Source organism: Notolepis coatsorum (genome assembly GCF_963971535.1).
Source record: "Notolepis coatsorum genome assembly, chromosome: 18".
Taxonomy (NCBI): Eukaryota; Metazoa; Chordata; class Actinopteri; order Aulopiformes; family Paralepididae; genus Notolepis; species Notolepis coatsorum.
Window position 1 is genome coordinate 15930095 of NC_140182.1, and position 25693 is coordinate 15955787.

General features: G+C 45.6%; 1 protein-coding gene across 1 annotated transcript in view; it reads right to left on the minus strand.

Annotated features, from left to right (window-relative positions):
* Positions 1–2029: 2029 nt before the first annotated feature.
* The window catches only part of LOC311244846 (D(4) dopamine receptor-like), a gene marked incomplete at its 3' end in the record, with an annotated part of 44961 nt that continues 21297 nt past the window's right edge, over positions 2030–25693 (minus strand). The window contains 1 exon segment of the mRNA XM_084334528.1: positions 2030–2238. Within this exon segment, the coding sequence (XP_084190654.1) occupies positions 2030–2238 (209 nt within the window).

Genomic DNA, 25693 nt, shown 5'->3' on the forward strand with positions numbered 1-25693 from the left:
ATGTGGAACGCCCTACCCACAGCTTTAAAATAATGCGAATCCCTACCCACATTCAAAACAGCCCTCAAAGAGCACCTACGGGAGGCTGCAATTCGAAACTGGCCCCTGTAAATGTCCAACCTGTATATCTGTATGTCGTGTATGTCATAAATGTCATTATGAATTGAAAATAGGGGACCCTGATGTAAACAAGACGAAAGTCTTTCTCTGGTCTGCATCCCCTTAACAATTGTGTGTATTGAGCTGTACTGTATTGTACCCATTCAGCAATCTGTTAATAAAGTTTTCAATCAATCAATCAATCAAGCACCGACACTCTGGAGTCTGGAACAAGCTCCCACTCAACTTAAAATCTGCAAGCATGAGCCGTACTGTATTGTACTCATTCTGCAATCTGTTGATAACATTTTCAATCACGCAATCAATCAATCAATCAATGGAGAGCAGTCCTCGTTTTAGTGCAAAAGGGTTTATTCTGAAAAGATTAATTCTGACTTCAGCGGCCACCGTGTATAAAATAAACAACCTCTAACCTCTGATATGAATGCCTCGCTGGTACTTCTGAGCATTGCTTGCAGTGGGAGAGAATCTTAATAATGACAACTTTTTCCAAATAAAACATGGAAACGGCATATAATGGGCCCTGGAGTTCAAAATGTTTTATCCCTATCTGATTGGATCAGATTTGGATTTTGGGTAGTTGAAAACCAAAAAACAGGATTAGGATCACTTTTATATCCGATCAGATCAGGAAATCAAATCCAAGCTTTAATCTGGATCAAATCTTCAAAACGGGTAGTTCAAACACAGGTTTGGGATCAGTTTGATTATCTTGATCCCACCAGAGGCAGAGGGGTGGATTTCGAGTGGATTACCAGAGCAAAATGTACTATACAATTTATAAAAAAAAATTGTTTCAATATAAATAAGATGGCAAAGTTTGTTAACTGAAATAATACACAATTCTAGCCTTCGTGACAAATAAACTTTATTTAAAAAAAATTTGTCACATTTGTGGTGGCCTATTTTGTTTTCAACCAAATGCTGATGACATAAATGTTCATAAATGTTTATGCTCATAAAAGTACCACAACAAATATTGTCAATCACAAATGTAATTTAGATTAAAGAAAAAATATCTTCTAATCTTCAAATATCTCCTCAAAGCACGCCTGGATGATCAGCTGCCTTTGATTGAATGTTTTTCTGTTGTTACCCTAGTGGGAGTATTTTTTTTTTAATTACAATTCCATTACGATTTTATGTCCTTTATGTATTTAACAATATAATTAGACATTATAGATGTCTCTGCAATGTGGTCCTTGTCTTCCTTTTTTCATATCCACTAGATGGAGATCAGTAGGATTAAAGCACTGATATTCAGGATCTAGTCATCTTGAAAAGTCTGAATCTGGATCAGGGTGATCCTATCCTGGATTACTTTGAAATACCGGGACAAAATCTGTTGTCTGATCCTGGATCACAAAAAAGGGGATTTAAAAATCTGATCAGATCAAAATGGGGATTAAAAGTTTTGAACTCCTGGGCAGGAGACCCAAAAACAAACATTACTGTCACGATAGAAATACAATCACAAGCATGAATCAACAACAATGACAAAGATTGATTGTAGAAAAAACAAAACTCCAAAAAGAGGAGGTTTATTACGCCTAGGCTGCATATCACGCTAATAGTACGATATGATATACAGCCTGAGCATAAAGCAAATGCACTGGGGGCGCCCCCGAGTGGCGCACCGCATACGCGGTCGACCCGGGTTCGCCTCCCGCTCCCGGACGGATTTGCCGCATGTCCTCCCCCCCACATCTTCTCCCGTTCTCCCTCTCCTCTGTCGGTCATGTCTGTCCAATAAAGCTGAAAAAAAAAAAAAAAAAAAAATGCACTGTTTCGATGTCATATAGCGTCTCTTGTTGTGCTTTTCTTCTTTCTTTTGTCCGTTTTCCGTAACGCCTTGTCGCTCGGCGAGCCTCCGGCGGGGGGGGGGGGGGGGGGGGGGGGGGGGCGAGTCTTAGGTGATGAAGCAGTTGTGGATGAACTTCTTGAAGTAGTTCCTGAACTCTGTGTTGAAGACGGTGTAGATGACGGGGTTGAGGGCGCTGTTCATGTAGCCCAGCCACGTCACCACGCTCATCAGGCTGGGCGGGATGTCGCAGGAGGAGCAGCGGGCCCTCAGCGTGTGGACCACGAAGAAGGGCGTCCAGCAGAACAGGAACACGCCTTCGGGGGAAAAAGAGACAAGAAGAGACTGGCTTTAGAGGACGATGAGACAAGACACTGGCTTTAGAGGACGATGAGACAAGACACTGGCTTTAGAGGACGATGAGACAAGAAGAGACTGGCTTTAGAGGACGATGAGACAAGACACTGGCTTTAGAGGACGATGAGACAAGACACTGGCTTTAGAGGACGATGAGACAAGACACTGGCTTTAGAGGACGATGAGACAAGAAGAGACTGGCTTTAGAGGACGATGAGACAAGAAGAGACTGGCTTTAGAGGACGATGAGACAGAGACCGTCTTACATTTACATTTACATTTAGTCATTTAGCTGAACGCTTTTATCCAAAGCGACTTATATATCAAATTAAAGCCCCATTTGTTGCCTGTCGATAGCCCTTTCAGGTGACAAAATCCGTTCAGCGGTTCTCGAGTTACACGCCGATATTTGAGGCTTGCGCAAAGTACACCGTATTGCGCAAATACCACTCCAGACTCTTGGGGCTCTACTGTAGTTCCGTCAATCATTTGGCAATCTCGAAAAGTATTGGACAGGGTTGTAGCCAATGAGTGTGGCTTTCCAATGATATCCCAACTGGGGATGTATGAATCAGGCATCTAGGTGAAAAGTCACAAGCGACAACAGGAAGAGAAAAACCTCAGAATGAATTGAAGTCTATGAGGAAATAGAAACCAGGGAATGCTACACAGTTTATCAAAGTCGCTCCTAATCACTCATTTCTGAACGGATTTTTATGAGATTTGGACATACATTTCAGGCTATGGACCCAGGGTGTCGTTTCAGCCATGAGAATTTCTGGGGAAATACTACTTCTGTACTACAGAAAACCTATGTTACTCTATGTATCAGAAACTTCACAATATCATCTTTCAAAAGAGATCAGGCTCATGTCCTATAAGTATAAAGTATAGTGTTTTGCAAAAAAAGTATGCAGTCCTCAAAAACGAAAACTAAAATGGCCAATTTTGGGGGCGCCTGAGGTTAATCTAAAAAGTAGATTTTGGGATAAAGATTTTACTAAAATATACCCCTTTGAATGAAAAAGCACCATGACAATTACAAAATATAAAATGTGAAATCACACTGTGATATCATATTTTGACCATATCGCCCAGATTATAATCACTTTAATTTAGGAGACGTCGTCACATGAAATTATAGCTCTCGCAGATACAAATCTCCTCTCGTCTGTGAACGCTTTTCCATCTTTTGCGAGGGGGCTTAGATAAACACATTTCCCTAAGTATCTCTGCCAGTATTATTGCTAAATAGATTCTCTAAGAGGCAGAGGATATCAGTGATACTGGAGAGTGTGCATAATCATGTCAAATGGAATCCAAGTCAAATGTGGGTCAGCGCTAACAGCGCACCGCTCGTCCAAATCGCCACCATTGAGCTCAATCACATCTGCATTGCAAAGCGGAATAATATCCCAAGACGGTGATTTAGGCAAACGTGGGCCTGTTTATTGCTATTTAAAATACTTATCATAGGGATGCCAGGAGAGGAATATGAATTGTTATTATGCATAGTATGGGAAGATCTCTGTGTTGCAAAATAGCTAGAGCCACTCTAAATAATAGTTTAGTAACAACGAATGAACCGAGTGTCACTAAGGACGTACGAGGCGCGCAGCCATCACTTATTATGCGGCTGACAGAACTGTGTCGGCCATAATGATGTGATATTTCGTATAGTATGCAAATTAAATGGGGGGCGTGTCAGGAAGGGGAGGGGGGTAACTGGTAACTCAACCACACTGAAAGCACGCCTGTCAGCCAGACCCCCCCCCCCCCCCCCCGCCCCCCCCGCACACGTTGAATAATGCAAACACGCCGATGAGTTTTCTATTAATATCCAGGGATAGAGTCGAATCGAGTCGGACAAGTGATGGATCGGACGTTGCCTCGTCGTTGGGGAAGTCAAAATCCCCACTGGGAGCTCCGCGTTACCTAATGCAGTTACGCACCCGGGACGCCTCCCCAGCTGGAAATAGCGCGGCAGAGGCAGAGGCCATCCATTCAGTGAGTCTCGACGCTCAGGCCGCTGCTCACAGGGTTCCCTCCCACCAGGCGCGATCCATCTTACAGCCGCAGATAGCCTATATATTGTACTTTATCATTTAAGCTGTATAGCACTGAAGATGCATCATCTCTGCCTGCCTGAGGGGAAGGGGTTAAAAATAGATTGTGGGGGAATCATTTATTTTTGAAGGATACAGTCAAGTCTAACCTGAGTCCCCAATGCTTTTAGATGAGTCTAACGTAAGTCTAACATGGGGTCAAATGCTTTTAAATGAGTCTAATGTAATTCTAACATGGGTCCAATGCTTTTAGATGAGTCTAACATAAGTCTAACATGGGTCCAATGCTTTTAAATGAGTCTAACGTAAGTCTAACATGAGTCCAATGCTTTTAGATGAGTCTAACGTAAGTCTAACATGGGTCCCAATGCTTTTAAATGAGTCTAACGTAAGTCTAACATGAGTCCAATGCTTTTAGATGAGTCTAACGTAAGTCTCACGTGAGTCCAATGCTTTTAAACGGTGAAGCGAGCTCCTCATGGTGGTGAAAATAATTACATACCTCCCGAAAAAGCTGCCCTTGGTGAAGCGCATGTTAAAGGTATTATCTGTAATACTGTCAAAACTGCGAGCTCTAGGCAAAAATGCCCCACTTGGTATTGCATTTACTAGTTAAAATTTTTTGTTTTGTGGGTTGCAGTTTAATAAATTATTATACTGTGAATTTCTCCAGACCTCTCTTGGCAGAGCCTGAACCTGCAATAGCAACCCCTCTCCTATACCCGCTCGACTCCAACCCACACATCAGACCAGAACAAAAAGTTTAAACAAAGCGTGACATCAAGCAGGGCTCCTTTGTGCTGTTTGACGCCATTACACATTCTACCTTCAACTGTAATTTGGCAATAGAATGATCACTACATGTTGGCTAGACAAGTTGACTGTCTACTCTATAGCCTGTGGTAAAGACCATGCAACTAAAAAATGTGTGAGTTTACTCTACAAAGACTGGGGCCACACACAGACTAAGCGATGTTGAGATAATCTGATCCAAGGGGTTTAATGAAAAACACAATTTGATCATATAAATTGCTTCATCATATGCTCAATCTATATTTAATTTAATTTCAAACCTTTATTTCAACTTGTGAGACAATGAGGTTTTGCCGGTATTTAAATGAGGTAATATGGCGGAATATGTGCCCCTTTCTATGCAAAAAACACTCCAATTTACAAAGATCGGCACTAATTGCCACATGCAGTTAAAGTGACGCTATTTGCGTCTTCAGATAATTGGTGGTAACTAAGCAGATTAGTGGCCTGCGTCTCCGGGTGATCCATTGGGTTAGGTAATAATCACAATAAAGGGAATAGAACCCTTTTCATTTATAATGTTTCGTCAGGTCCATGAGGAGTAAACGCTGGAAACACGGTCAATGAGAATGCAGGTTCTATTCTCTTAACTAAACATTAAATATAACTTAATTTCTCACTCTAAAAATATTCCTAAAACTGACATTTCTTTCACTGGCACACAGTGCCTAACTTTGGCCGAAAGATTCAGCACCATGGACAGGTCTGCTCGAACTAATTTCTTCGCAAAATAAATCTCCTGCCATAGTCGACCTTCCTACGCTGAGCTATATGGTAACTTTCGCGCACCATACCGCATAATACCTCCACTACTGTTGCATGGGCAGTATTTATACTATTTTACCATATCAGGTGCAAATTGCACTCTGCAAGCCAACAGATATCAGCAGCAAATTTCACACCGTATGGGCGTGTTTGCGCTAGTATATAATTTGCACAATGTCTTTAGTGAATAGGTCCTTAAGGCAAATCACACGCAGTTGAGGGTGCTATTAGCGAGCGCAATCCATTCTTTGTGAATTCGCCCAACAGTTATCAGCAAATTCATACACATATAGCATAGGCTCAACAAAATAAGATTAGAATAAACAATAAAATCAGTTAAGAATCTTGATAGTTATAAGTCGACATACAATGGTCAGAGATTATATTTTTTTAATCAACAAGAGAAGGAAGAGCCTCAAATGTCAGAGTCAGAACCAGCCAGTTATTTCTAAACGTCTAAAATAGGTTCCAAGATTCCATTCTAACAGTGTTGCGATGTAAGGGGGAAGCTTACCTATAAGGGTTTTTAAAGATATACAAATACCAATGATAGTTGCACCTTTCTACTAATCACGGGAAAGCTGGATCCCGTGCAAGACAATTTTCTGTCGCAGCTTGGAAGCAAGAATATTCACATGGAACTTAAATAAATATGTCTCATCAAGTATAAGTATAAGTCATTATTTGTCATCAGATTAACACACAGACACGCATGTGATGGGCGACCCACAGGAACACACACACACACACATGCACTGAGTCGCTGATGAAATGTTCTCTGCACCTCCCATCCCGTCGTCCTTCCCCCCCAAGGGCAGCCGGGAGCAGACAAGGGCTGCAGCGTACACCACACTCCGGGGACAAATCCAATCCTGTCTGTCTTCGTCAGGGACTTGACAGCGTTAGTGATCTATTGTGCATGTTTTTCCATTGGGTTTATCCTATCGGGAGGGGACCCTTGCGAGCACGGGGAGAACATGCAAACTCCACACAGAAAGGCCCGGGAGATACCCCACCTGGATACCTGGCAACACGGCAACCTGGTCCCCAAGCGGGAATCCAACCCACAACCTTCTAGCTGTGAGGCGACAAGTGTTAACCACTACACCACCGTGCCGCCTCGGTAAGCCAGATATTTATACACAGTGACTCTCTCAATGTTAGAACCACTTACAGTGGATATATGTACTTCATCATAAATGCAAAAATTATCCCTATCACCTCCTTTGCGCAGGGGAATCACTCTGGCAGATTTCCAAACTAGAGGAAAACTCTCGAAGCAATGGAGACATTATGTATGTTTAGTTTATAACTGTTAGTTTAGTTTAGTTAATGTTTAGTAGGGCTGTCCCCGACTAAGGATTTGGATGGTCGACTAGGATTGGCCAAAATTGGCCGTTAGTCGACTATTGGTCGACAAAAAAAAAGAAAAGAAAAAAAAAGTATAATATTTTTAAACTTTTAATTTTTAATTTTTAATTTTAACTTTTTTATCATTCCATTTGGGCTGTGGGGGGTGATTAATGTCTGAAGGAGTCGACTGAAGGCTTCTTGTCCTCTGCAAAAGCATGCAATTGGTCCACTGATGGATACATCTTGAAATTTGTCTAGTCTAGTGTGTTCATTAGATGGGTGAAATCCTCTTTCAGTGCCTCTGTGCCTGTTTTCGTAGGCAGTTAGCCTCTGGTATGCGTACCATTAGCGTTAGCCACGCTTCTAGGCCTCTTTTCTTTTGGAAAGAATGATACAAAAAATTATATATATATTTTCTTATATTCGACTAAGAGGTTGGCCAGTCGACTACGGCTCCTTTCGACCGATTAGTCGACTAATCGATTAATAGGGGTCAGCCCTACTGTTTAGTAATAACTGGGGCAGCAGCAGCAGAAAAAAATCCTTTCTAATAGGAACAGTTAGGAGTAAGTGCCTTTAATACCATACAGCCTCTTCTACTCAAGGAGAAGCTAGAAAGGATGGGGGCGGACCCCTACAAGGCCTGGATAACTGACTGCCTGACAGACCGACCACAGTTTGTCAGAATGGGCAACTGTGTCTCGGAGATGGTGGTCAGCAGCACTGAGGCTCCACAGGGGACTGTTCTCGCTCCGTTCCTGTTCACCCTCTACACGGCAGACTTCACTTACAACCTCGGAGTCTTGCCACGTCCAAAAATACTCGGACGACACAGTGATTGTGGCGTGTGTGAGGAAGGGACAGGAGGGAGAGTGGGAGCCTTCAGTGACTGGAGCGAACGGAACGGCCTTCTCCTGAACGCAACAAGACCCAGGAGATGATACTGGACTTCCGCAGGTCGAAACCACCTCTGCAACCAGTCAGCATACGGGGAAACAACATTGCGACGGTGCAGACATACAAATATTTAGGTGTGCACCTGGACGATAAGCTGGCCTGGGCTGCAAACGCGGAAGCGCTCTACAAGAAAGGACAGAGCCGGCTGTTTCCTTAGGAGGCTCAGGTCTTAATGTGTGTGGGAAAATGTTGTACATGTTTATATCAGGCAGTGGTGGCAAGTGTGCTCCTCTATGCCGCTGTCTGCTGGGGGGGTAACACCATGGCCAGGGATGCCAGGCGGCTGGATAAGCTGGTGAAAAAGGCTGGCTCAGTGGTGGGGAGGAGACTGGACCCACTGGGGACCGTGGTGGAGAGCCGCACTCAGAGCAAGCTGCTGGCCATCATGGACAATACCAACCACCCTCTCCACCGCCCCCTGGTGGGGCAGAGCAGCAGTCGCAGCGGACGGCTAATCTCCCTGCACTCGCGGACTGAGCGCCATAGGAGGTCCTTTGTCCCCACTGCCATCAGACTGTACAACAGCGCAATATAGTGCGGGGGACCTTGACCTCTGACCTGTTCCCTGTTCCCCACACACATGTTTTCACACCTGTTTTTACACCTGTTTTTACACACATGTTTTTACACACTTGTTTATACACCTGCTTTTATCTCATCACGCTCTTATTGATATTGATAGATGTTTTAATTGAATTTGATCATGTGCTTATTTTTTATTCGTGATGCAGACATAACGTGAAACAACTGAATGAGAACTGTCAATGTCTGTATACTGTGTTGCACTGTTAATGTTTCTGTTCTAGGTATATTGTCGGTCTCATAACATCTTGCCAAAAGGACTACAGTTGCGAATTAGCCAGCTGGGCTAAAACTGACAAATTTACAGAAATGTTTATCAATGTGTACTGTCCTTTTTAAAAAATAAACTGAAACTGAGAAGGGGATTAATAAAGTATCTATCTATCTATCTATCTATCTATCTATCTATCTATCTATCTATCTATCTATCTATCTATCTATCTATCTATCTATCTATCTATCTATCTATCTATCTATCTATCTATCTATCTATCTATCTATCTATCTATCTATCTATCTATCTATCTATCTATCTATCTATCTATCTATCTATCTATCTATCTATCTATCTCTATCTATACATTGCAAGGCACCAAGTACATCGACATGTGGAAAAGGCTGAAAGGAGAAATGAGAGACCACGGGTTGTGAACAATCAGTAACAGCATCAACAAGAGGGGGCCCTGTATGGTTTCTATCAAATAAAAGACCGGCCTCTGTGAAGTGCCTGTTAAAGACAAGACACATTTTGTTCTGATCACAGATCACACGCTTCGTCCCAGGAAAGACCCATCTCCTTCAGCTCCATCATCACTGTCCTTCGCCAGGTGTTCTTTGGTCTACCCCTCTTTCTCTTCCCAACTGGGGTCCATCTCAAGGCAACTTTGGGTAACCTTTCATTGGGCATCCTCAATACATGACCGAGCCATCTTAGTCTCCTTATCTCAAGGGACATATGCAAGCTGCCTGTCTTCTTATAAAGTTCCTCATTTGAGATTCTATTTGGCCAAAAGATGTTGCAGATCCTACGTAAGCAGCTATTGTGGAAGACGTCAACCTTTCTCATATCCTGTTTTGTTACTCTCCAGCACTCAGATCCATATAGCAGGACAGACTTAACATTGCTGTTGTAGAGCCTGAGTTTGGTTTTAAGGCTATATTGTTTAGACTTCCAGATGTTGCGAAGTTGGCTGAAAGCACCTCTTGCTTTGTTGAGACGCGTCTTGATGTCTTTTTGCGTTCCACTTTCACTGCTTATGAGGCTTCCGAGGTATGTAAAGTCTTCTACACATTCCAATAAAAGAAAGTCTACATTAAACATAAATGACACAGCGGTCACCATTTCAGGGCGTTTATTTACATTGTGACACTAGCCATCAATATATTATGCCAAATGATTAGGGCCTATTACAAAATAAATAAATAACTGGATTTATCAATTAACCAGTCTGAGTCCTCGTCTGCACCTTCCGAGTCTGAATGCAGTCAATGCTCAAGTCCAAGTCCAAGTCCGAGTCATCAGTGCTCAGGTCCAAGTCGATTCACGAGTCCTGAAAATCAGTCCAGGACTCGTTCCTTTCTTTAAACAGCGTTGACAACTCGTTTGAGAACCAGGGTGTTACTCTGTCTTTACTTCAAAGTGTTATCATTTTGTCAACTTTGTTAGAGAATAACAAATCAATAAGAGTAGGTCAAGTCACGTCAGTTTTATTTATATAGCACATTTTAAACAACAGCAGTTGACAAAGTGCTGAACAATTTACATCAAATTAAAGGTTCTATACTCAAAACCATATCAAACTATTTAAAACATAATATACATTAAAATCACATTAAAACTAAGCGGATAATCTGTCCAGGGGATCTAGAAGGCCAGGCTGAATAGATGTGTTTTAAAACCTCTTAAGCTGCAACGTCCCTCATATGGGAAGTTTTTCGGATTTTTTGCAACCGGCAGTAGTTCCGTCAATCTAGATCCGATCTCGAAAATTATTGTGGATTGTTGTAACCAATGAGTGTGGCTTTCCAATGATACCCCACATGGGGATCTAAATAAAAAATAAAAAAAACATGAAGAAACATGAAAACAGGAAGAGCAAAACAGCCGAATGAATTGAAGTCTATGAGTTTTTCTTTGTACACAGTTTACGAAAATCACTCCTAATCACTCATTTCTGAATGGATCTTTCACCACCTTCTGGGGAAATACTACCTCTGGACTACTAACTACTACAGAAAAACTTGAGTAACAAGTTTTTTTACAACTCAAGTTCAGACCTATGCTCTATTACTTTAGCACTAAAAGTGAAAAAAAATTCTGGAATCAGAAACTTCAGAATGTCATCTTTCAAAAGAGACCAGGGCCCTGTTTCTTGTACGTGGTTCAACTAAGTCGATCAAGATGTCATTATCCAGCTTCAGTTAACCCGATGTTTGAAGCCGGGATTTTCCTGTTCCAAGAAGGTGGATTCAGTCTCGTTAACTCAAGCCAGACTTGATTCTCAGGATCAGTGCGCGCGCCCGCCTCAGCTGAGAAGACAGCAGGTGTCGATCGCAGAAATCCTGATTCTCTAGCGGCATTGATTGATTAATTGATTTAAAACTTTATTAACATATTGCAGTACGGCTCAATCGCCTCGCCGACAAGTTAAATGCGTTATCTATAGGCTAATTTTAAGTCCCTCATTACCTCAATCAATCAGATTATATTTCTTTAAACTTGCCTGCTGGATTGAATAATCAAATGAGATCTTGCTAGCAAAAATAATTAGTTAACTGTTATACAGAATTACGATACGGCTCTCTTACCCATTGATTGATGTATAGTCAATCTTTAACTTATCTCCAATGTGGTCTAACGGGTTGTTCTTTTGACTTTCACACAGACGACCGGGGTTCAAGACCCTAGTCGTCTCCTTCTTTTTGCAATATAGGAATAATTCAATTTGGTGCACGTTGAGAGCTATATAAAGAATGACATCCTCAATGCATGTAGATTTATAATATTTTAACTTAAAACCAGGCTACTTTGGCGTATAATCATTAATATTATATTCAAAAAAATCATATTGGAAAGACCAGGTTTTGAACCCGGGTCGCTGGGTTGGCAGGCTTGAGCACTACCGCTGGACCACTGTGCCAGATGGGATAAATTCATTGTTTATACATTAATGAACGAGAGACCCGTGTTTAGAATATCCTTTGTTATGAATGAAGTTTATCTCTTTATCCTCATTCATTAATGTGACGTCAACGGCTCATTCAATTTCTCAAATCCGTCAAACAGCGCATCTCATCAGACATCTTAATCCCAGTTACAATTGAAATAACCACATAATGTGTACATCGCACGAGCGAGCGCCACCGTCGCCACGGTATATATAACGTGCATTATTTAGGACAAAGTGAATTTAGTATCAGCATTTTGGGTCTATTTTACATTTCAAAAGCCCCCTCTGGAAGAATGGAGCACAAGAACGTAATTCAGAATGGTATAATGCAGATCGTAGACTGTGGGAATAGTTTCAGGAAACGGGCTGTCACTTCTTTGCGGGGGCGTGGCGATGGTTCAGGCTAAGTTGAACTTGAACTCTGCTTTCGACCAGGCTCAAACTTTTGGATATGTTGTCATGGTGATTTGGAAAATCCACGTACATGAAACCGGAAAGTCCGGCTAACCCAGTTATCCAGTTAAAGTTATTCGGCTAACTCAGTTATCCAGGTACAAGAAACAGGGCCCAGGCCCATGCATGTGCTATAAGTATGAAGTATGTTGTTTTGGCAAAAAAAAAGTATGCAGTCCTCAAGTTCAAGTAAAAAAATCGTTTTTCTCTTTTATTCGTTTGTTTTATTCTATGCAGTCTCACGGACCTCGGTGTATCATTGGGACTCATTCTGAGACGCAGAGAGTGCAATACCGACCGAATCCTGCTAGGTGGCAGTATCGCCTACCGTTTGAAACCTTATTTCACACTGTGTGTTACATCGTATATGGTCCGGGCGGAGAATTTATACAAAGCCAAGTGAATCGCTTCACCCGAGCACTTTGAAACGCGTTCAGCACACACCATGCATATTTTGTGCCAGTTCATGTCAGGGACCTCAAAACTGGAAATCGCGATCAGACAATTGGAATATTCTTTTTGGGATACCTCCTAGTAAAGGTAAGGACTATATTATATACATATTATGACATCAAACCTACTTTGATCCAACAATGATTGGATCAATCAATCAATCAATCAATCGGTTGATCGATCGCAACGATCAACGTATGTAGTATTAAAAGAAAAATGCAGGTGCTGATGATCAGAGCATCAAAAAATTACCCTTTGATACATTCATGATGAAATATAATACCTATTGATTTGGAAATAGTAACGTGTCCAGACGAGCAACGCGAACGGCTTTAGCAAAATTCACATATCACTCCATAACGCAGTTTCCAGGAATTAGCCAGGATCACTCTGAAACTATACAATATCACCACGGGATAACACGCGAACGTATACATGAAAAGATTTATTCTTTTTTACATGTTGGACGAGGGATAGTTACTGTCAAATGAGCAAATAGTATTGTCTCCATAGCTATAATATAGAATATAGATATAGCCCTGCAAACACTGCGACGTACAGTGAAAATCCCTATCTTTTAAAGCATGGCCCATTGACTACAAGGATGGATAAAACGGCTGGCGCTGAAAGTGTTATGGTAGTCAGATGGCTATGGAGGGCTTTGAAGGTGAGGAGTAGTAGTTTGAAGTTTATGCGTTCCTTAATCGGGAGCCAGTGGAGAGAGTGGAGGACAGGAGTGATGTGGTCACGGGACCGGGTGTTTCTGAGGAGGCGGGCAGCTGAATTTTGGACCATCTGATGTTTATGGAGGGAGCGGGAGGTGATGCCAGTGAGGAGGGAGTTGCAGTAATCGAGGCGGGAGGAGATGAAGGCGTGTATGAGGGATTCAGCGGCCTTCTGTCAGGGTTGGGGGGAGGGGTGTAGGACACACACACAGACACATACAAAAAGGGGAATTTTAAAGTTACCCCAGAGGGGTAACCACTGGAATCGCAGAGTGATGAGAGGGGGTGGGGGAAAACACAGGAATAAAATAAATAAAGATAAAAGCTATAGGAAACACAAAACACCAGTATGAAATAACTGGGGGGAAAAACCGAAAGTAACCACCACTGCCTAGCAGTTGAAACAACACAGAAGCCAACAGCACTAGAGACGGAGAAAACCCTAGAATCATGAGCTTGGGACGCTCCTCTACTATTGAGGGAAAACATGAAATGGACAAGCATCCGAACACAGTCAACCAAGCCTACTTATTAAAGGCACTGCACACCTGACACCAATCAGGTGGCAATCAAGCCCACACACCTGCCATGCCGCATGGCAATCAACTGGTGTCTGGTGATTGACAGCTCACCAGAGAAAACCCTAAATACATCCAAAGCACACTAGAATAAACTAAAATAAAAGCCCACATAAACCGTGATCCATCACACATTCAGAACAGACACAGAGAGATGATTTAACAAAGATAGCCACCCCTCCTCTTTTTCTAACTCTGTCCACTCTATAAAGGTTGTAGCCCATTAAAGCTACATCTGAGTCATTAATACTTTTGTTTAGCCAGGATTCACTAAGGACCAGGATGTTGGGATCAGTCTGCATAACTAGACATTGATATTGTGACGGCCCCCACTCTGCCTACTTATTGGTGAGTCTGCTGCCTCTCTAGGGAGCATGGCAGAGTGGGTGGTGAGTCTGCTGCCTCTCTAGGGAGCATGGCAGAGTGGGTGGTGAGTCTGCTGTCTCTCTAGGGAGCATGGCAGAGTGGGTGGTGAGTCTGCTGCCTCTCTAGGGAGCATGGCAGAGTGGGTGGTGAGTCTGCTGCCTCTCTAGGGAGCATGGCAGAGTGGGTGGTGAGTCTGCTGTCTCTCTAGGGAGCATGGCAGAGTGGGTGGTGAGTCTGCTGCCTCTCTAGGGAGCATGGCAGAGTGGGTGGTGAGTCTGCTGCCTCTCTAGGGAGCATGGCAGAGTGGGTGGTGAGTCTGCTGTCTCTCTAGGGAGCATGGCAGAGTGGGTGGTGAGTCTGCTGCCTCTCTAGGGAGCATGGCAGAGTGGGTGGTGAGTCTGCTGTCTCTCTAGGGAGCATGGCAGAGTGGGTGGTGAGTCTGCTGTCTCTCTAGGGAGCATGGCAGAGTGGGTGGTTAGTCTGCTGTCTCTCTAGGGAGCATGGCAGAGTGGGTGGTGAGTCTGCTGCCTCTCTAGGGAGCATGGCAGAGTGGGTGGTTAGTCTGCTGCCTCTCTAGGGAGCATGGCAGAGTGGGTGGTTAGTCTGCTGCCTCTCTAGGGAGCATGGCAGAGTGGGTGGTGAGTATTCTGTCTCTCTAGGGAGCATGGCAGAGTGGGTGGTGAGTATTCTGTCTCTCTAGGGAGCATGGCAGAGTGGGTGGTGAGTATTCTGTCTCTCTAGGGAGCATGGCAGAGTGGGTGGTGAGTATTCTGTCTCTCTAGGGAGCATGGCAGAGTGGGTGGTGAGTCTGCTGCCTCTCTAGGGAGCATGGCAGAGTGGGTGGTGAGTATTCTGTCTCTCTAGGGAGCATGGCAGAGTGGGTGGTGAGTATTCTGTCTCTCTAGGGAGCATGGCAGAGTGGGTGGTGAGTCTGCTGCCTCTCTAGGGAGCATGGCAGAGTGGGTGGTGAGTATTCTGCCTCTCTAGGGAGCATGGCAGAGTGGGTGGTGAGCCTGCTGTCTCTCTAGGGAGCATGGCAGAGTGGGTGGTGAGTATTCTGTCTCTCTAGGGAGCATGGCAGAGTGGGTGGTGAGTATTCTGTCTCTCTAGGGAGCATGGCAGAGTGGGTGGTGAGTATTCTGTCTCTCTAGGGAGCATGGCAGAGTGGGTGATGAGTCTGCTGTCTCTCTAGGGAGCATGGCAGAGTGGGTGGTGAGTCTGCTGTCTCTCTAGGGAGCATGGCAGAGTGGGTGGTGAGTCTGCTGCCTCTCTAGGGAGCATGGCAGAGTGGGTGGTTAGTCTGCTGCCTCTCTAGGGAGCATGGCAGAGTGGGTGGTGATTCTGCTGTCTCTCTAGGGAGCATGGCAGAGTGGGTGGTTAGTCTGCTGCCTCTCTAGGGAGCATGGCAGAGTGGGTGGCTCGTCAGCCCAATTAGACTCACCTGGGCATTGAGAGCTGCCTGTCTATAAACGTGTCTCTGGTTAACATTCTGTTCTCTTCTCCATCTCCTCTCACCAGGTTATCCACCACAGTTGATTTAGCGTTCTCCTACTTACACCACACCACACCGCACCACACTTCACTATTCCCCCCGGGTTCGAAACTCCCTCGGGGCATCGAAGTTTAAGACAACGCAAAAAGGTGACGGTATCAGCTCCGTTACATTTGTGCCGTGAGACCCGGATGCCTTGGGTGGAGTGAGTTTAGGGGGGGTGAGTGTAACAGATGGTACCGCGAGGCACAGTCACGATGGACTTCAAGTGTTGTGAAGTGACTGTGGTAAGTAGCGGTACTCCCTCGGGGCATCGAAGTTTAACACAACGCAAAACTGTGACGATATCAGCCCTGTTACATATATATATCAATATCTGTCTGAATATACCTGCATATAATCCTTCTATATACTGTAACGAACAGGCTCGCCACAGTCCAAAAACCCACAAGGATCTGCAATTTCCACACAAACGGGTCTCTTTTGTTTCCTTTATTTAATCTCCAAATAACAACAAAACGTATTATACACCAGCAGACTGCGCTTCCGAATACCCCACTCACCATAAGCACTCGACAAGCAATAAGCATGGTCGGACAGTCCGGGGGGTCGATACACAAAGGGGGTTTGTTGCCAGAAAAAGGGATAATCAATACTCAGGTTTCGTCAGACAGTCCCGGGTCGGTACACAAGGGAGATTCGTAGCCGGTGCAGGTCGATGATACAGTACACACCATCCTCCTCCGTTCTCCTCTCTCCTTCTCTCCGCCACTCACTCTGTCACAAACACTCTGAATACTCTAATCTCCTTCTCTCGAACAACACAACACCACCTCCAACACCACATCAACTAACTCTCTCTCTACCCTAGTGTTTATGTACTGTGTGGGTCTATGTGTCTGCACGTGAGATGTGTGTCAACTAACTCTCTCTCTACCCTAGTGTTTATGTACTGTGTGGGTCTATGTGTCTGCACGTGAGATGTGTGTGTCAACAACACACTGTCCGCACGGACACTGTGCGTGGAACGGGGAAATAAGGACACTGTAGTTAACAGTAACAACGCTCCCGTTCCCTGCTCCACGCACCAATCGGGCGCTCTGTCTTCCCTCTCTCGCCGTATCCCGGCCAGCTCGCGTTGAGGCGTGACGCGACAGCATTGTCTCGCCAGCCTGGGATTTCTTGACACAACGAGTGACGCGGTGCGAGTGCCCCACTCGCTGTCACTTCCGGGATTCCCCGTGCTGCGGATGACGCAGAGCCAGATTCCTGCTCCTCGACCTCTTTCTCTCAGTGGCAAATGGCGACGTTTGCCACAATACCTACTTATACAAGTTCAAGTTCTCAAGTTCAAGTTCTTTAATAGTTGTCATACAGAAGTACAGAATACTTTCATACAAAATGCTTCTTACTGTTACGCTCCAGAGACTGTGCTAGACAAGATAGTATCAAATAACATAATAACATAATATAGCATGTAATTTAGAAGAAGAAAATGAGGTCACAGTGTTCGGTATAGACATATGTACAATGTTCTGAGTTACCATATAATATACAATACACAATACTATGCAGTGTACTAATGTACAGTACTATCTAGTGCAAAGCAGAAATGGGATGAGGTACAATTTTAGGTACAATTTACAGTAAGGTGTACGAGTTGTAGTGCAATCCTTCATCCATAAATATAAAGTGTGGGGAGTGGGTGCTACAGTGTGTTTGTTTAAAGTGGGTGTGTGCTATAAGTGTGTGGAGTGGGTGCTACAGTGTGTTTGTTTAAAGTGAGTGTGTGCGTGTGGATGTGTGTGCTATGTGCGTTTGGTGGTTGTTGTTGTGTAGTGTTCATTCATTGTTCGTTTAGCAGCCTGATGGCCTGGGGATAGAAGCTTCTTCTGAGTCTTTCTGTGCTCGCCTTGAGACTCCTGTATCGCTTGCCTGACCGCAGCAGTTCAAAGAGGCAGTTGTTCGGGTGACTGGAGTCTTTAATGATTCTCTTAGCCTTGCCCTTGCAACGCTTGTAGTAAATGTTCTGGAGGGTGGGGAGCCCCCCTCCAATTGTGCGTTCGGCTGAACGTGTCACTCTTTGTAGTCTGCTTTGGTCTTGTGCAGTGCTATTCCCAAACCAGGAGGTGATGTTGCCGGTCAAGATGCTCTCTATTGTACATGAGTAGAAGTTCTTAAGGATCTTCTGGCTGACTTGGAACTTCCTTAGGCGCCTGAGGAAGTAGAGGCGTTGTCGTGCCTTCTTCACAACACTGTTAATGTGTGTGGTCCATGTCAAGTCCTCGGATATGTAGGCTCCGAGGTACTTAAAGCTGTTGACTCTCTCAACCGGTGCCCCGTCGATGCTGAGGGGGCTGTAGTCCTTGACCCCCGACCTCCTGAAGTCCACAATCATCTCCTTTGTTTTGCTGACGTTCAGGGAGAGGCTGTTTTCCTGGCACCATCCCGCCAGGACCTTGACCTCTTCCAGGTAGGCCCTCTCGTCGTTGGCAGAGATCAGGCCCACCACCACTGTGTCGTCAGCAAATTTGACGATTGTATTGCTACTCCGCTGAGCCACACAGTCGTGTGTGTACAGGGAGTAGAGGAGGGGACTCAGAACACAGCCCTGGGGGGCCCCTATGTTGAGGGTGATGGATGAGGAGGTGCAGTTGCCTGCTCTCACCACCTGGGGTCTGCCAGTCAGGAAGTCCAAGACCCACTGGCAGAGGTCATAGCCCAAGCCCAGGTCCCTGAGCTTGGCTATGAGTATGGAGGGGACTATGGTATTGAATGCCGAGCTGTAGTCGATGAATAGCATTCTCACATAGTTCCCCTGCCTCTTGTCCAGGTGTGATGCTGCTGTGTGCAGCACATGGGATATGGCGTCCTCCGTGGACCTGTTGGGGCGGTATGCAAATTGCAGGGGGTCCATGTTGATGGGGAGGGAGGAGCAGATGTAGCCCTTTACTAGCTTCTCAAAGCACTTCATGGCTATGGAGGTGAGAGCTACAGGGCGGTAGTCGTTGAGGCAAGCAGGCTTGGATTTTTTGGGTACAGGGATAATAGTGGACTTCTTCAGGCAGGTGGGGATGACAGCCTGTTCTAAGGACAGGTTAAATATGTCAGTGAATACTGGGGCCAGTTGGTCGGCACAGACTTTTAGGACGCGGCCGGGGATGCCGTCTGGACCTGCTGCCTTCCTGATATTCACTTTTTTAAAGGTCCGCCTCACCTCATGCTCTGTTACCCTGAACACTGCGCCTCCATCAGCAGCCGACCCCCCCCCCCCCCATTGCCGAGGCTTGTGAGCTGGTGTTGTTATTACCAGCATCAAACCTCGCATAGAAGGTATTGAGGTCATTTGCTAAGGAGATGTCACTGTTCAGTTTGAGGGAGGCGCCTTTGTAGTCTGTCATCGTTTTGAGCCCCTGCCACATAGCTCTAGAGTCAGCTTGTTCAAACTGGAGTTCAATTTTATCCCTGTAGCGTCGCTTGGCCTCTGACACTGTCCTCCTTACGTTGTATCGCGCCACCTTGTGGTCATTCATGTTGCCTGCCTCTAGGCCGTCGTTGTATGCTATATACACCTGTATATAACCCATACAGCTCTGCATGATAGCATGTACAATAGCTGTATATATACTGTATATTTATCCTTACCATATATATATATATATATATATATAAAGTAAACAAAGCCCTTGTTGGAAAAACTAAAAACCGAACCTTTATCCACAACGTCTTTACCGTATTACACCTATGGGTGTGATAATAACCATCTGCTAAGGTTGATGGGTGTTGCTGTTTGTCTATAAAGCCTGTGTTGGAAAAACTAAAAGTCTAACATCACACAACCATGCTGGATTGGAACATTGGACGATATCTAACCCGCTCAAATGACTGGCTTCATATTTCAGGTCCCACAACAAGTCTGTTCCGAATCAATACTCTCATAGCCTAAATATTGATACTGTCACATAACCTTTTGTCAGTTTAGTGGAATCTAACACCAAGCGGGACCGGGGTCAGACACAGCTGACATAACGGATGACAGAATCTCCTGGTTATTCACTGCCCACACTGCCCCGAAGCCAAATGTAGGCTAATCATCATCCAACGCATGTGTCCGTCTTTGGGCCAGGAAGAGACGACGGCTGTGAGGCTCCATGGCCGTCGTTCTGCCTGGGGGCCAGAACCAGGGCTGGGCGATTCATCCAGTTTCAAATTCAATTACCATTTTGTATTCCCACGATCACGAAAACCGAGATAATCGGGATAAAACCATTATTGTGCCGTGTGATGTGTTGCTCTCATTATTATTTTTTTTATCCACTTTTTCTCCCATTTTTCTATATTTTCTCCCATCCCAATTTCGTATCATCCAATTCAACCCTCCCCTGTCACGAACGCTGTTTCTTGCCTCCCACAAGCCGGCTGCAATGTGGACTAAGTCATACATAGCACAAGTCCCCTCCGGTACTTGAGGTAACAGCAGTCGCATCTTTTCACCTGCGCAGCTCGATCTCTCAGTGGCGAGGAGTAACGCGTGGGAGGCTCACGCTGCCCCCGACACTTCCTGATTCTACTGCGCAGGCGCACCAACCGACCTGTAGGAGTCGCTGTCCACAACGCCCGATCCCCACCCATCAGTTTCCCACCCCCTAATACGGCCAATGTGTATTAGTACGGACGACCAGCTAAACTGAAAGCAATGTGGAGCGCTGGGCTCGAACAGGCGAGCCCAGCGTCTCCGCATTCGTGGCGAGCGCCTTGCCCACTACGCCACGTAGCCGCCCCGTGTTGCTCTCATTTTATCTTGTGTTGTAAACGCAGCGCACACCCTTCCTTCACAGCGGTGCGCTCCTAATCGGTCATTTCAGCTCGTGTCGAGAGGGAGGAGGGAGGAGCCACGGCGCGTTCATTTAGAAACGTCTTCTTCGGTAACTCGTATAAGAGGACAGAAAGGCAGCCTTTGGTCGAGAATAAAGGTCAAGCAGAGTCGTCGTCATATTGATGTTCTCAAATCAATGAGTAATCGCGTTTAATAATCCGGATTTCAATCAATCAAAAGAATCGTTTGCCACAATCGAGCAGCCCTAGACGGAAGAACCCACAAGGGGGTCTCGAGACAAAACACAAATACATTCTAATTGTTAATTATTAATACATTCTATTCATAATCTTTGATACAGATGCTTTTCCCTTGTGAAATAATGCACATTTAAAGTCTACTAAAACACAACGCTGTCTATGATTGGTTATTTACGTCGGGGTCGCAAACCCTATCACCGCCCGCCGTTTGTGATCTGAGAAGGAGAGGCGCTACACTGTCCTCGCCGGGGCTTTAAGCACCACAGAGGCCTCCATGTTAGGGGTCGGGAAGCAGAACGTGTTGAGAAGCGCTGCTCTGCTGCAGAGATCCCCTGTGTGCTACAGACTGAGAGATCCCCTGTGTGCTACAGACTGAGAGATCCCCTGTGTGTTACAGACTGAGAGATCCCCTGTGTGCTACAGACTGAGAGATCCCCTGTGTGTTACAGACTGAGAGATCCCCTGTGTGCTACAGACTGAGAGATCCCCTGTGTGTTACAGACTGAGAGATCCCCTGTGTGCTACAGACTGAGAGATCCCCTGTGTGCTACAGACTGCAGAGATCCCCTGTGTGTTACAGACTGAGAGATCCCCTGTGTGTTACAGACTGCAGAGATCCCCTGTGTGCTACAGACTGCAGAGATCCCCTGTGTGCTACAGACTGAGAGATCCCCTGTGTGTTACAGACTGAGAGATCCCCTGTGTGCCACAGACTGAGAGATCCCCTGTGTGCTACAGACTGCAGAGATCCCCTGTGTGCTACAGACTGAGAGATCCCCTGTGTGCTACAGACTGCAGAGATCCCCTGTGTGTTACAGACTGAGAGATCCCCTGTGTGCTACAGACTGCAGAGATCCTCTGTGTTACAGACTGAGAGATCCTCTGTGTGCTACAGACTGCAGAGATCCCCTGTGTGTTACAGACTGAGAGATCCCCTGTGTGCTACAGACTGAGAGATCCTCTGTGTGCTACAGACTGCAGAGATCCCCTGTGTTACAGACTGAGAGATCCCCTGTGTGCTACAGACTGCAGAGATCCCCTGTGTTACAGACTGAGAGATCCCCTGTGTTACAGACTGAGAGATCCCCTGTGTGCTACAGACTGCAGAGATCCCCTGTGTGCTACAGACTGAGAGATCCCCTGTGTGCTACAGACTGAGAGATCCCCTGTGTGCTACAGACTGCAGAGATCCCCTGTGTGTTACAGACTGAGAGATCCCCTGTGTGTTACAGACTGAGAGATCCCCTGTGTTACAGACTGAGAGATCCCCTGTGTGTTACAGACTGAGAGATCCCCTGTGTGCTACAGACTGAGAGATCCCCTCTGTGTTACAGACTGAGAGATCCTCTGTGTGTTACAGACTGAGAGATCCTCTGTGTGTTACAGACTGAGAGATCCCCTGTGTGTTACAGACTGAGAGATCCTCTGTGTGTTACAGACTGAGAGATCCCCTGTGTGCTACAGACTGCAGAGATCCCCTGTGTGCTACAGACTGAGAGATCCCCTGTGTGTTACAGACTGAGAGATCCCCTGTGTGTTACAGACTGAGAGATCCCCTGTGTGTTACAGACTGAGAGATCCCCTGTGTGTTACAGACTGAGAGATCCCCTGTGTGTTACAGACTGCAGAGATCCTCTGTGTGTTACAGACTGAGAGATCCCCTGTGTGTTACAGACTGAGAGATCCCCTGTGTTACAGACTGAGAGATCCCCTGTGTGCTACAGACTGAGAGATCCCCTGTGTGCTACAGACTGCAGAGATCCTCTGTGTGCTACAGACTGCAGAGATCCCCTGTGTGCTACAGACTGCAGAGATCCCCTGTGTAGAGATCCACTGTGTGTTACAGACTGCAGAGATCCCCTGTGTGCTACAGACTGCAGAGATCCCCTGTGTGTTACAGACTGAGAGATCCCCTGTGTGTTACAGACTGAGAGATCCCCTGTGTGTTACAGACTGAGAGATCCCCTGTGTGTTACAGACTGAGAGATCCCCTGTGTGCTACAGACTGAGAGATCCCCTGTGTGTTACAGACTGAGAGATCCCCTGTGTGCTACAGACTGAGAGATCCCCTGTGTGTTACAGACTGAGAGATCCCCTGTGTGTTACAGACTGAGAGATCCCCTGTGTGCTACAGACTGAGAGATCCCCTGTGTGTTACAGACTGAGAGATCCCCTGTGTGTTACAGACTGAGAGATCCTCTGTGTGTTACAGACTGCAGAGATCCTCTGTGTGTTACAGACTGCAGAGATCCCCTGTGTGTTACAGACTGAGAGAGATCCCCTGTGTGTTACAGACTGAGAGATCCCCTGTGTGCTACAGACTGAGAGATCCCCTGTGTGTTACAGACTGCAGAGATCCCCTGTGTGCTACAGACTGCAGAGATCCCCTGTGTGCTACAGACTGAGAGATCCCCTGTGTGTTACAGACTGCAGAGATCCCCTGTGTGCTACAGACTGCAGAGATCCCCTGTGTTACAGACTGAGAGATCCCCTGTGTGCTACAGACTGCAGAGATCCCCTGTGTTTGATTGATTGATTGATTGAAAAGTTTATTAACAGATTGCAGAATGGGTACAGTACAGTACATCTCAATACATACAATTGTTAAGGGGATGCAGACCAGAGAAAGACTTTCGTCTTGTTTCCACCAGGGTCCCCCATTTTCAATTCATCATAACATATATGACATACATGACATACAGATAGACAGTACTGCTACATCTATACATTTATGACATATCAGATTTGCAAATACAGTACTGTTTGTGATACAAAAGTGTCCAGAAAAGGAGTGTATATACATTTGGCGTAGAAACTGTACATTGGAGGAGGTTGGTGGGGTGGGGTTGGGTGGGTTGGGTGAGGGCTGTACATTGGAGGTGGGGGGGGGGGGGGGGGGGGGGGGGGGGGTTGGGTAGGGGACACACACACATTTTACACTGTACATTGGAATGTTGACAAAGCCTTACTTGGTCATTTACTGTACAACTAGGTTAGGACATTTGTAGGGGCCAGTTTCGAATTGCAGTCTCACGTAGGTGTTTTTTGAGAGTGTTTTTGAAGGTGGGTAGTGATTCACATTCCTTTACAGCTTTAGGCAGGGCGTTCCACATTGATGTGGCATAATTGCGAAACGTGTTTAGTCCCTTGTTTGAGCCGAATCTGGGTTTTACATGATTTGTGGAGCTCCCTCTGGTGTTGTGATCGTGGTATTCACTGACCTTTGGGAAGTATTTTGACATGTACATGGGTACCTTGGTCGCGTAGTGTATCTTGTAGACCAGGCCCATTGCAAGTTGCTGTACTCTGTCGTCTACTCTAAGCCATCCTAGGTTGTCAAAGTGGGCAGGGGTGAGGTGGGTTCTAGGAGTCAGGTCAAGTAGTAGTCTGACTAGCTTGTTTTGAGATGTTTGTAATTTGTTTTTTAGTGCCTTTGAGGTGCTTTGGTACCATGAGGTGCAAGCATAGTCGTAGTACCCTTGAATGAGTGCTCCTGCTAGAGTCTTCAGGGTATTCTTGTTTACCAGAGAGGAGATCCGGTACAAGAATCGCGTTCGTTGGTTGACTTTTTTTATTACATTGATGCCATTTTGTCACAGGAAAGATTAGCCTCTAGGATGGAACCCAGGTAGGTAATTTCATCTTTCCTTGTGACAATATTGTCACCCACTGTAACCGAGAAGTCGTCAGTCTTGCTGAGTTTGTTATTTGAACCGAAGAGAATGGACTCTGTTTTGCCCATGTGTAATGATAGTTTGTTGTCGGCGAGCCATATGCAGATTTTGCCTAGTTCCGAGCTGAGGGCTTTTTCAACCTGTAACTTGTTCTTGTCAGAGACCAGCAGGGCTGAGTCGTCCGCAAACAGGAACAAGTTGCAGTCACAAGCTGACGACATGTCATTTGCATAAATTAGGAATAGTAGCGGTCCTAGTATGCTTCCTTGTGGAACACCACAGCTCACTGTGAGGGGGGGGGATAGGGTACCGTTTACTTCCACCATCTGTTCCCTCCCCTCCAGGTAGGATTGTATCCAGCTCACTGATAAACTATCAAAACCAATTGCTTTTAGCTTGTCAATCAGAATGGTGTGATTGACAGTGTCGAAGGCCTTTTGTAGGTCCAGCATGACCATGCCGCAGTATTTGCCCGCGTCCACCTCTTGTTTGATGTGGTCGTTCAAGTAGAGAAGGCATGTGTCAGTGGAGTGGAGTGTGCTACAGACTGCAGAGATCCCCTGTGTGCTACAGACTGCAGTGGCTGTAGATGAGTAATAATCCCCTCACGTAGTTTATGCTGGTTTACATAATCTGCCTGTGGCGCGGGTCATAGGTTCCATTATTATACTGCAGCTACACCTTGACTAGTCTGAAACCACTTCAGAGTGGACTCTCCACCACAAGGCCACTGTCTATCCTCTGTCTGCCTGCCCTACCTCTCCTCTTTCTGTCTGCCCTATACCTTTCCTCTATTCCCTCTCTCTCTCTCTCTCTCTCTCTCTCTCTCTCTCTCTCTCTCTCTCTCTCTCTCTCTCTCTCTCTCTCTCCATAACATCGTGATTGTGCAGAC